This window comes from Cimex lectularius, unplaced genomic scaffold (genome assembly GCF_000648675.2).
Source record: "Cimex lectularius strain Harlan isolate CLEC.00 unplaced genomic scaffold, Clec_2.1 scaffold252, whole genome shotgun sequence".
NCBI classification, from domain to species: Eukaryota; Metazoa; Arthropoda; class Insecta; order Hemiptera; family Cimicidae; genus Cimex; species Cimex lectularius.
This window is the reverse complement of record NW_019392777.1, coordinates 204,501-217,316: the sequence shown is the minus strand read 5'-3', so window position 1 is coordinate 217,316 and position 12,816 is coordinate 204,501. Positions and strand designations below refer to the sequence as shown.

General features: G+C 33.0%; 1 protein-coding gene across 4 annotated transcripts in view; it reads right to left on the bottom strand.

The window, feature by feature from the left end:
- Window positions 1-6,282: 6,282 nt before the first annotated feature.
- LOC106670827 (insulin-like growth factor 2 mRNA-binding protein 2) overlaps window positions 6,283-12,816 on the bottom strand; it is a 67,047-nt gene continuing 60,513 nt past the window's right edge. For 3 of the 4 annotated variants that reach the window (XM_014401457.2, XM_014401460.2, XM_014401459.2), the window contains 6 exons: window positions 12,663-12,800; window positions 12,473-12,589; window positions 12,267-12,402; window positions 7,168-7,338; window positions 6,627-7,076; window positions 6,283-6,568 (listed from right to left, as the gene is read on the bottom strand). In XM_014401457.2, coding sequence (XP_014256943.1) covers window positions 6,404-6,568; window positions 6,627-7,076; window positions 7,168-7,338; window positions 12,267-12,402; window positions 12,473-12,589; window positions 12,663-12,800 — 1,177 coding nt within the window. In that variant the 3' untranslated portion in view covers window positions 6,283-6,403. The remainder of the gene's footprint in view (window positions 6,569-6,626; window positions 7,077-7,167; window positions 7,339-12,266; window positions 12,403-12,472; window positions 12,590-12,662; window positions 12,801-12,816) is intronic. The other variant, XM_014401458.2, reaches the window with a different exon arrangement.

Genomic DNA, 12,816 nt, shown 5'->3' with positions numbered 1-12,816 from the left:
ATGGCAGGGCCGAACTTTCCTTCCTACCAGTGTTGTCCACAACAGAGGTGAGAGAACCCTCCCCTTGTGGGCCATCTTTGTCCGGATGGTCACCCACCCAAGGTGTATGTGATTTTCCTGTTCTTTAGGCCTTCTTCCACCCATTGGCATATCTTTTTCTAGACTACTCTGGAGATGTTGTTGTATGGCAAAAATTTCAGCTTCCAGAGATTGAGGAAAAGATCAAATTTTGCCTCGGTATGAATGATGTCATCAAAGGCTGGGATAAGGATCAAAGGAAGCCAACTTGATCTGTTCTCTTGAACTTTCCTATATCCACTGGCCAGAAATCCTTACCCCTGAAGAACATCCGGTTAGTCAGGGAGCTGATCCTCTTTTTCTCATAGCAACGCCTTTTCATCTGCTTAATTCTGACTGCGATCTATAGTTGGAACAGAAGCTAAAACTTGGAGTGCAGGCGAGGATGTCTTATGAGTCTTGTGGCCTGTATTTAAATGTTCACATTACATTTTTATAATTCATGTATGGAAATATGGATATTAATGAGACAGGGAAGAAAAAATAACAATTTATAACTAGAATAATTTATTTTTCCATTGGTAGAAAAAGGAGACTGCAATGCTCGCACAGACTACATCATGCATCGGACGAGAGCCGACGGCGTGCGAGTCTTCCGCCCATCTTTAAAAAATAACAAATCTCGCCCTCGGGGGACGACAACGCAAGCCTTTTGCTCTCAGGGCCGATGCAATCAATAATCTCAGGAAAAAAAACTGATTATCTATATTTCCCTTCCGCACCCCCGTGTCGTTTCGATGGATGTGTTGGGGGTTTTTTCAGCGGGGGTGCGGGAACTGCAAAAAAACATTTATTTTTAAACTGTACTTTTGCCTCCGTTCCTACGTGTCGCCAGTCTGATTCTGTTGTGATATTTTATTTTTTCGTACTGGAGGTTGTCGCTTTTGTCATCGCTTCTACGGGGGTTTCGTTCCGTCAGTTTTTTCTACAGTTCTGTGTCTACGGTTTTTTCTCTCTCTTATTTTACTGTGTACATATTATTTTTTTTTAAATCCTTTAATAAAAACAGATAACTCAGTTTTTCTTTCATTCTCTTTTTTTTCTTTAGTTTTTCCTCTATTTTTATACATACTTTTTTTAATATATTTCACATTTGACCTAATAGATTTTTTTCCCGGTTCCCGATACTCTTGACGTCTAACGGGTAATTGATAGAAGAAAAAAAAAAAACATTAAAAACCAAAAAATTAAAACAATCGTTAGAGCAAAATAAAAAACAATTTTCTCTTCTTTTTTCATATAATAAAGATTATTATTTATTAACCAGTGATTCCTTTTTTTTTTTTTTTTTTTTCTTTTAGAAATTTTTACATGATTTTGCCAAGACTCCCTTGTTTTGTAAATCGACAGGGGGGTTAAAAATAAGAATTTAAACCAGAAAAAAAGAACCTCTAGTAGCAAAATTGTACTTTTTTTAATACACCTACCAAAACCGGAAAAAAATTATTGTTAAAAAAATGTTGTTCAAATAGGGGAAAAGAGCTGAAAAAATTCAATACGTTCAAAAATGCCCATTGCCAGCCGGATTTTTTCTCTTATTCACTATTAATATTTAAAACAAACAGAAAAAAAATGAAACTATTGATTTCATAATTATTAATAATTATAACTTCATTCTTCCTTTTAAAATAACTAACTTTACTTGTTTGCTTTCTTTTAATATTTAATAACCTATTTTAATTAATTATTTTTTTAAAAAGAAGAAAACACCTGCAAAATGGTTAAATTTTATTCTGAAATAAATTCCTTTATGTATACAAAGCTTACATTAAACACTTTCTTTTCTTCTTCTTATTTTTTTAAATTTATTTTATTATTTTTAAAAATTAAAATCATTACAATATTACGAACATATTTTTTTGTATTTTTTTTGTTAATATTTTTTAATAGCTTTTTTTTATTCCCTCGCAATGAAAAAAAAAAATTTTTTTTTTCAACTATTATTTGAATTTCAGAATAAAGAAAAAAAAAGTCTATGTATTTTGGGATGACTGTGGGGGTGGGGAATTTGTGGTACGGGGTGGTACAAAGGGGGGATTGTAAAAAAGACCCGTTTTGACCGTGAGGCGAAGGTTTGTGAGGGACGAATATGCGTTTTACGGAGTCGCCGAAAATCGGATTCGACACCGTCACGACCGGACCAGGCTTCATTAAAAATCGTTCTTTAATTTGATATTATTTAAGGCACGTCGTTACATTAAAATTTCATCTTCTTTAAACTGCCTTCGCACATCCGGCCGCCCACGAACGACCCCCGTCAACCCTGCACCCACTTGATTGCTTACACATATAATTCAACAACTATTATTCAACTAATTTAATTCGATTAATTAACAAATATATAAAATTAAAATAAAAAAAAGAGTAAAAGCTGAACTAAGAAAAGAAGACAAAAAAACTATAAACCATCTAACAACTATAACTTCATGGTCAGTAATAAAACTATATATTTTAATTCATTACTTTCGTGATCCGCTTTACCAATTAATATCTTACAATTAATTAAGGTTTTCAGTTGAGATAAAAAAAGCTCAAGTGGTAGAGTAGCGGCGTATCAAGCTGAAGATCGTGGGTTCGAATCCCCCCATTGACTTTTTTATCTCTTTTAACTGAAAACCTTAATTAATTGTATATATTTTAATTATATTATTATCTATTGTTATTACTCTGTTTCCCCGCCCCTCCCATGATAAAAAAATCACTGTTGACAACCCTTAAAGAGAAAGAAATTTTTTTCAAGTGAAAAAAAGAGGGGGAAGGACTGAGAAAAATCTGTCATGCACATATACAATGTTATGTATATATATAATACACACAACACGCATTACATGGAACTATATAAACCATAAGCGTACGTACTACATGCGTATCAATTGGGGAAGAAGGGATAACAGAGGTAGTGTAAGAAAAAAAAAAACATTCTGAGGAAAAAATGAATTAAAAACCACTGGGCCTTTTATATTATATGCATAACTTTTGAAATAATAATTGAGGCGAAGGAATTTTTTTTTTAATTTTTATTTTTTTATTTAAGTAATTCCATGCATGTCAATGTAACCACCAAGAAAAAAAATATATATAGGCGTATATGGGAAAAAGCCTGTAATTTTTTATCTCTCCCAATAATACAGTTAAATAACTTCCTAAAGCACATATACATATATATTGTATATAGTATAAGAATATGTAGTGAATAATTACGTATAGATTTTTGTTTTAAATATGCGACCAAAAAACAAAAAATGAACAATATTACTTTCACACTAAGAAATACAGAAGACAAAAGAAAACAAAAAAAAACGTTTTATAAACTATTTTTTTACTCTATTTTTTATTAACTTTTTTTTGTGAAATTTTTTCCCCCTTTTGTGGTTAATTTTTCTGTTGTATATTTTCACCCAACGTTTCGCGTGCACATGCAATGGAAAAAAAATTTCTGGTTTTTTAATTTTTTAAATTTTTTTTTGTTTATTTTTTTAACAATATTTTTCTATTATTTATATACTTTTTTTTGTAATTTTATTTTAATTATTCAGAATAATAACAAGATTATAATTTTTTTCTAAAAAAATGTTATAATTAAAAAAAAAAAATGAAATTAAAAACATAATTTATTAATAAACGATGCGGTTTTTTCTCTTGTATTTTTCAAACCGAACTGTTTGAACCGTTTAAAATTTAAATTAATTATTCAGGGGAAGGAGGGACAGAGAGAGGAGAAACAAATTTACAAAATTCATGCAAATACGTAACATATGTATGGATATATACATTACATGAATATATATATAGTATAATTGTAAATTTTAAAAAAATCTTAATTAGAAGAGGAAAGAAAAGGGGTTGGGGAATAAAATGTGATAAAAGAAAAAAAAATTTCACATTAATATAACTAGAGAGAGGAATCAAATTGTAAAAATGTATATAATAAAACAATTAAAAGAAGAAAAAAATCATCAAATGCCCTTCGTTTCATTTATCAATTAATTATTATTTAAGAAAAAGAAAAACAGAAAACAAAACTATTATTATATACCTATTATATAAATATATGTGGATTATAATGATTGGGGAAGGGTCGAAGCAGGTGGGGGGGAAAAAGAAAATTTGCGGGGTTTTTCTTTTTTTTTTCACCTCCCGTTACCTTGTCTTCTTACTAAATTCGGTACAAAAAGGAGAAAAAAACGTTAATCGGCGTGCCTTCTTGTTTTTGTTGAATTTGAATTAGCAATGGGGGGAATACGAGGTACGGCGTTGCGTTTTCATTTCCCTTTTTGCATTTTTTTTTGTTTTATGAGGTAGTTAACAAGGCATTGTAAGCCTTTCGCTCTTTTCTTTCTTTAAGGCCATCTACTGGGCTTGTCGCAAGACCGGACGGACACGGGGAGTCGCTGGCTTGAACCGTTCGATATAAAACAAATTATAAAAAACAGGCAGAATACGTACACCCACGCAAAAAAATAAAAATAAAGTGCTTACACTTCAAAACAGCGTATAGATTTTTTTTGTAATATTGTAATTTTAGTGCGCATGCGTGTCAAAATGAATCAGGCCTTGAACATGCGAAAAAGTCCAGATATATGTATTTTAAAATATAACTATGCGTTCCAGCAATATAAGGTATCGCACATAACGTCTATTTATCAAATATATTTAAATTATTTCTTTAAAACAAACAAAAAAACATATTGCAGTCCAGCAGCTTATTGTATATTATTGTATTAATGTAGTAAAAAACTATTTTTCATTTATGGTACAACGATTTTTATAAACTCTGTATAAAAAACTATTGATTTTTCTCCGGTTTACTTAAGTTTATTTAAGCGTTGTTTGTTTTTAATTCAATTTAAACAGGAAAATAAAAACAATGTAAATAAATAAAAACAATAAAAGACACGGTATATAAAATAGCGTTTACCTTTCTATTTGTTTTGTTATTCTCTTTTGATTTTTGGCGCGTATAAAAAAGAGCGCCTCAGAGGAACCACCAATCCACGCTGAGAACGAGTCTTTGATTTTTCGGAGGTTTATCTGTTTGATTGTTTGTTTTTTTAAATCGTATCGTGTAGTAGAGGCGGAGGTTTGGTTTTCCTGCGTCTTTTTACCTACAGTGTCATCGATCGGCGGAATTTTTCATTTTTTTTCAAGTCGTACGTCGGTTGTTGTTTTTTAAGCTAAAGTTCTGTCATTTTTAGTTTTTCCTTCTAGTTTAGGGGGAGAGGGTAGCAAAAGATGTAGCAGCCATTTACATTTTTTCTTTAAATCTACGATGTGTTTTTTTTGTTTTTAATTTTTGGATGTCTGAAAAAGAATGTCAAAAAAATTTGCGAGCGCTTTTCTCAAGATTTTTTTTACAATTGAATTTTTTTTAGAGCGGGCTAGTTTTGTGTAAATTTTGTTTTGTTAAATTCTACCAAGAGGCTTAAGTATTAGAACAAAAATAAAAAATATATATTCCATTTGAATTTTTGTTATTATTGAAGTTTCAAAACTGTACGCATACCTTAGATCGTTATACATCGTATTCCCATATTTTTTTTTCTCCCTGTGTCTTTTCCACCAATGAAACACTTTTCAAAAAAACAGGTACAATTTATGCAAAGATGCGTACAATTTTATTTATCTTTTTAAGGGGCGGTGCAAATTCTCCTCTTATTTTTTTTTTTTAATTTTTAAATTTTTTTTTTAACAAAGGCACACCCCAGCTACAAAAATGCTTGGATGTGCCGACCTATGATTCCCCATATATAATTTTTTTTTAAATTTTTATTAATAATTTTCCTTAATTTATTTTAAAAAAATTTCTTTATACTTTATATATATATTCAACTTTAATTTTTTTTTTAATTTAAAAAACCATCTTTCTCTCTCAATTTTTTTAAAATATTTTTTCTCCCTATAATTAGCAAAAATGCAAAAAAATTTTTTTTGTATTTAGCTTTGTCGCCAAATTTTTTTTTTTTGATATAAAAAGGGAGAAAAATTATCAAAAAAAAATTTACATTTGTATAAATATATCATTTAAACATCATTTTAATCATGAAAGAAAGCTTAAAAAATAAAAATAAATATAAATAAAAACAAAAACAAATTGCCTCGAGACGTATCAAAAATATTATAAAAATTTGTTTTTAAAAAAACCAGAATATTTCCAATTTTTTTCGTTTTTTTTTTGGGGGGGGGCCTCTGTTTAAAATATTAATNTGTCAATATATAATTTATATATATACTTTTTTAAAATAATAGTCTGTCGGTCAGTCAAGTATTAAAAGTCATAAATCTGAGGAGGGCTTTTTTTTTTCATCTAACTTGTTTAGTAGTCCGATCATTGTTGCTGAGGCTGTTGCTGTTGTTGCTGCTGCTGCTGCTGTTGTTGTTGTGTTTGTGGTTGTTGTTGCTGGCCTTGCTGACCCTGTTGTGAGCCACGGGTGCGAGGTTCACCGCTACCAGTTCCTGAGCTCACCATTGCTCTTATTCTCCTCTGCGCTGACTGAAATTTTTTCATGTTTAATTATGATTTTATGTTGTAATGTAAAAAGTAAACTTACTTGGACAGAAAAGAACGTGCCGATGATATGGACAGTCGTCTCGTCCTCCTGGGGTCCGCCGGCTCCCTGTTCGGGCAGTTTGATGATGCTGCCGGTCATGCGCTGTAGCTCCCTGACATTCTGGCCCCCTTTGCCGATAATGCGTCCGACCTGCAACGATGGGACCATGATCTCGACGGTGAGACGTATGTCATCGGAGCCGGTGGCGAAACCCTCCTCGCGCATCTTCTCGAAGATGAGGTACTGGGCTTTCCATTGTGCCTCGGGCGAGCCGACGATCGTGACACGCCTATCAGACTGCTGGTTGTCGCCCCTTTCGAGCTTCTCGCTCTCGAGCGCTGCAATCTTGACCGAAGCGCCAGAAAAGCGGATCATATTGCGTACGTTTGACCCTTTCGTGCCAATCATGGCACCGACAGCGTTGTTCGGGATGTACAGATAAGTTGTTTCCTGTTTAAAAAAAAAAAAAAAAAAAAAAAAAATCATCATAATTGTTCCCATTAACCGACTTTGTTGAAATGAGCTGATTCTCTCTCATTACCTTTACCTGGGCATCAGGAGCGTGCGATATGGGTGGAATGTGTTGGTAAACTGGAGGGTAGTTGCTAGAGTAGAGGCCGCCCTGGTAACCACCTCCACGTCCACCATAGCCCATATTTGAAGTTGACATCATCGCCATTGGATGGAGCCCAGGAAACATCATTGTCTGTGGCTGAAGATTAAAAGAATATTTATATAAACTTTTCATCTCTTTAAAAAATAAATAAATAAAACATTTCGACTCAACGCGGTGAAAAATACTTACTGTCTTCAACGATCACACTTATTTCCGGATCAATACTACTAAGGGAACTTGATTTATAATATCATTTGCGGACTAGCCTAGTTTAACTTTATGCTAATTCAATACCAGTGAATTTTGATTATAATGTTTGCTTTTTTCTTTCAAATTCTGACTGGTCATTGCTGATCGGTTAAGCTGGGACATGCTTACCCGATGCAAACCCAAAGTCCATTTTTCCATAAGATTGTATTACTGCCATTCACATCTGCCCGTTGCTATGCTACGCTACCCTACTCTACGCTCTGCGATCCCCACTGTCCAGATTTTCGTCAGGTCGCATCGGGTACAGTCGAAGACAAAAGAACCGGACGGTCAAATTTTTATTCAAACTACATGTATTATTGCCGTTATATTAACTACAACATACTTATTTTAATATAAACCAAATTAACCAAGATCAAAAATTCATTATTTTTATTTAAAAAAATTAATTTTAATGGTTTGGTAGTAAATTGGTCAAAACACCGGACTACCATTTTTTGATATAAAAAATTTAACTAACAATTTATTACACAGTTTTACTCATAAAATTTAATTAACAATTTATTTCATGGTTTTGCTCATAATTACACCATTTTCGTCGAGTAGCTTCAGAACAGGACACTCATATTTTTTGTAGTTTATTTCAAACTAAGTATATGTAATTTTGTCATTATATTAATTACAACATTCATATTATAATGTAAACCAAATTAAACGAGATCAAAAATTAATAAATTTTAATAAAAAATATTTTAATTTAAAAAAAATATGATTGAAGGATTTCTAACAGAGTTGACAATTCTGAAAATACCCGCCCACTGTTAGGAGTTTTAAGGAAAGAATGGAAAGGAGAAATGAGGGAGGAGAGAGACTGGAAGAAGAGATCGTGCCTTCAAAGGGACAGTTAGGACAACCCGGAGATTTAAAAAATGAAGAAAAGGAAGGGCCATAAACTTGCTGTTAATGCATTATTAGGGGATATGCCATAAATTGTTAGTTAAATTTAATTTTTTAAATAAAGGTATTCCTGTGTTATTGGTAGCAGAGCGTGGTTATTCTTTTTTTATTGTACTTTATCCATGATTATTCTTTTTATTACACTTTCTTCCGTAGTTACAAAATTACTTTCTCAAATAACATTTTAATTCGTCAAATATGCTAGACAGTCAGAGAACCCCACAATCATCTCACACGAGATTGTCCTGCGAGTATCAGGCCACTCAAACTATGGAGCTATCCGATCGTACAAAATTGAATTCTTTCCAGTCGCAAGAATTCATGAATAAAATTAACACCCCGAATATCTCTCGACTTGCAAAAAAGAAACGTTTAGCACTAATTGATAAATTGACCACAAAAATATATAAAAATTTTGAAGAATGCGTAAACGACCCGATAATAATCGAAAAGGAACCAAAAATCGTAAATGAAAACTAAGACCAATTATCAGTTAAATCGGAAAAGTCCATCAGAAAAGTACCAATCCCGGCACCTAGAAAAAGTTACGCAATGGCCCTAACGGGAAATAACACTAATTCAGGAGCCAACTTTTACCCTAAATTTAATACGACTGATTCTGAACAAAGCCAGGTAGGTAAAATTGAAGAAAAATATATCCGTGCATCAAAATTACACAAAGCACTTTTAACAAGGATTAATCGTTACTTATGTTGTCACTAAACGATCCAGAATCTGTTTTTAAATTTTTATGCGTGCTACATCCCTTACGACAGCATTATAAAAGTTTGACGTCAGAAATTCTTTTCGTTCTTGCGGAAATGACAACAGGATCTGTAAGCCATCTGCTGTATAATGCCGCAAACAAACCAGAAATTTCCTTTCGATTACTACATGATTCACTATTTCTATATCACGTGTCAGTGATAAATTTTCTGCCTAACCATCATAATCAAATAATTTTTATAAAAGTTCATGTTTTTTAATCTTAGTTTAATTTGGTTACATTAAAATAAGCATGTTGTAATTAATATAATGACAAAATCATATTTAAATTTAATTTAATATAATTTAAATTAAACTGCAAAAAATGTGAGTGTCCAGTTCTGACGAAAATGGTGCAATTTTATTAGCAAAACCATGTAATAAATTGTTGGTTAAATTTTATGAACAAAACCATGAAAATAAACTGTTAGTTAAATTTTATGAGCAAAATTGTGTAATAAATTGTCGATTACATTTTATGAGAAAAAAAAACATGTAATAAATTGGTAGTTAAATTTTATGAACAAAACCATGAAAACAAACTGTTAGTTAAATTTGATGAGCAACATTGTAAAATAAATTGTCTGTTACATTTTATGAGAAAAAAAAACGTAATAAATTGTTAGTTAAATTTTATGAGGAAATCCATGAAATCAATTTTTAGTTAAAATTTATGAACAAAACCACATAATAAATTGTTAGTTAAATATTATAAGCAAAACCGTGTAATAAATTGTCAGTTAAATTTTATGAGCAAAAACCGTTTAATAATATGGTATTCCAGTGTTATGATAAATTACAATTAATTAAGGTTTTTAGTTGAGATAAAAAAGTCAATGGCACGAGCGGGATTCGAACCCACGATCTTCGGCTTGATACGCCGCTGCTCTACCACTTGAGCTATCGTGACCTCGATCCACTCGGACACCAACTTCCCATCTCAACCACATCTTTTGAATTTTCCCTCCTTTTTGCCATTTTTCAAAGGTACGGTTGAGATGGGAAGTTGGTGTCCGAGTGGATCGAGGCATGATAGCTCAAGTGGTAGAGCAGCGGCGTATCAAGCCGAAGACATTAATTGGTCAAGCGGACCACGAAATTAGTGAAGTTATGATAAATTTTCTGCCAAACCATTAAACTTAAATTTTTTAAATAAAAACCCATGAATTTTTGATCTCGCTTAATATGGTTTTTATTTGTTGTAATTAATATAAATATAATACGTATATTTTGAAATAAAAAATATTAGTGTCCAGTTCTTTTGCCTTTGACTGTACTCGACACAAATCTGGACAATAGGGAACTTGATTGTATCGCATAGCATAGAGTAGGGTAGCGTTGTGTGGCATCAGGTAGATGTGCACAGGGGTAGGTAATAAAACCTTATGGAAAATTGATCATTGGATTTGCGTCGGGTGGCTTCGGGTCACATCAGGTGTGTTCATGTGCTTTACCTTTCCAATTTCTTAATAAACTAGGTCTCACCGGTGTGCTATAGGTATAGAATAAGGGATACAATAGGTCTCAAAGGAAGCAGTAGGTTAACCCCAAATACAGTGGACATCATTTACGACACCGGATAGAACGTACAACCAGTTAAAGCATACAATATCTTCGGCGACATGAAATGGTATAGGAAAAATTACATTAACACCATTTACAATATACACAATATTTAGAGCATACACTTTTCTCAGTCCAGGGGGACAGAAATATCTGATACAGCGTACAATAGACGCAGCAAATTCTGGGTCATTGTTAGTCACCTTCATACTGATCAGCCATTTTCTTCAGAGATTGACAATATATAATTGCCGACATCAGAGCTAATTACCCATCGACCAATTCCTTGAGGTGAACATGTATGTCGTGACATGTGAGTTGTCTGATGAAGCTATAATCCAGAACATCCAGGTCCACTGAAGAGCAACACTCAGCACCCACACAAGGAACAGAAGATGACAAAGGCGATTTCGGCAAAATCTCATCGAATGCTGAAGTGTATGCAGCAATGAGACCTCTGAGGCTGTTAGAGAAGCGTTTTGAGAGACACTTTTGTACAGAATGTAAAAATAAATCTCAGAAGAAAATTACTGAATTCTTTACAAAAGTAGAAAATATGTCAAATATTATGCTAAAATAATAAATAATGCCTTTAAGGAGATTTTTTGTTTCATTCAATTTTTCCATTTTTTGAAGCAAGCTCACTACAGCATGTGAATTGAGCCCCCGGTATTCTTCTACTGAAGGGGAGACCGAATTCATGGTTGCTGAGATCCGATTGCACCCCGGACCTACTGTCAACGAATGCCATGTCAATTTTCGCAACGGTCACCCTTACCATCAGAGAAAAAAATCCCAAAAAGGTTGGAATCGAACCCATGACAGCAATAACCGCTAGCCAAGAAATTGAAGCCTTAACCACTCAGCGACAACAGTCACCATTCTAGTCTTAATTTATCATCAAAAATACAAACTTTTCCGGCCACATGTTCACATCTAAATATCTTAGCCACTACTGATCATGACAAATTCTTTCCAGTTAATAGAGATTGTATAGACATCAGGATTGTCATAATTTTAAGTACTTCGCTATCACTGCTAATACTTAACTAAATAAATAAAATTAAAATAAAACAATCACTTTTCCAGACTTTTAATCAAGCTTTGGCTAGTAAAAGAGCGTTGAAAATTAAAAAGCCCTTTCCTCTGGAAATGGTTTATCTTTTTTCTTTTTTTTTTCTTTTTTTCTGTTTAATTATCTCTCAAGATTTTCCTCATGTTTTTTTCAATACTGTGGACTTTTTTTTTTCGTTTTTTATATATAAATATATATATTTGTTGTGTGTTTGTCTTGATGAGGTTAAGGGCGAGAGGGAGGAGAGGAGCTACTGATTCTAAGTCTCGCTTCGGTTCTCCTAGGCGCGGCCTTTTTTTTTGCACTCGCCTCATACGAAACACTCCTGCTCTTGGTCGGAGACTACGAGGTCGGAGCAGTCGCCCTGGAAGAGGAAAGGATCGGTAGGAGTAGGAGGGCATGGATGCCGAGCGGGCGTCGGCAGCGCCGTTTCATCATCGCCGTCGTCACTTACCGCAATCGCTTGGAGGTCGTTCTCGTAGCTCTGTCTCAGCTTGGCGCTGATCATAGACTCCGCCTTAGACATGTTGTCTATCGATCCCTTGACCGTGATGATTCTTTCCAGGTTATAACTATTTATGTCATTGATGCTAAACAATTTTTAAAAAATATTATTTTTCATTCATTTTTTTTAGTTAATTAATTTTTTTTTGTTTTAACCTTGAAACAGTGATTTTTGTGTCGGTTTCTTGCATAATTCTTCTGATTGTGTTGCCACATTTTCCAATTATACGTCCGATTAAATTGTTATGAGCTAGCACCTTTAATGTTATCTCTCTGGTGAAAAAAAAAATTGTTAATGTCAATTCTTTTATATATTTTGTTAAATTAATTTTTTTTTTAAATTTACCCTTTGTTGTTTGATGTCGCTTCTTGCTTCATCACTTCCAATATGCGTTTGCAAGCGTTAGTGCAGTTCTCCGGATTGCCGAATATAGTGATAGCCTTTTCGAGCGACCCGACGTTTTCTTTGCGATGAACGTCAACCCTGATAAAAAAAATTT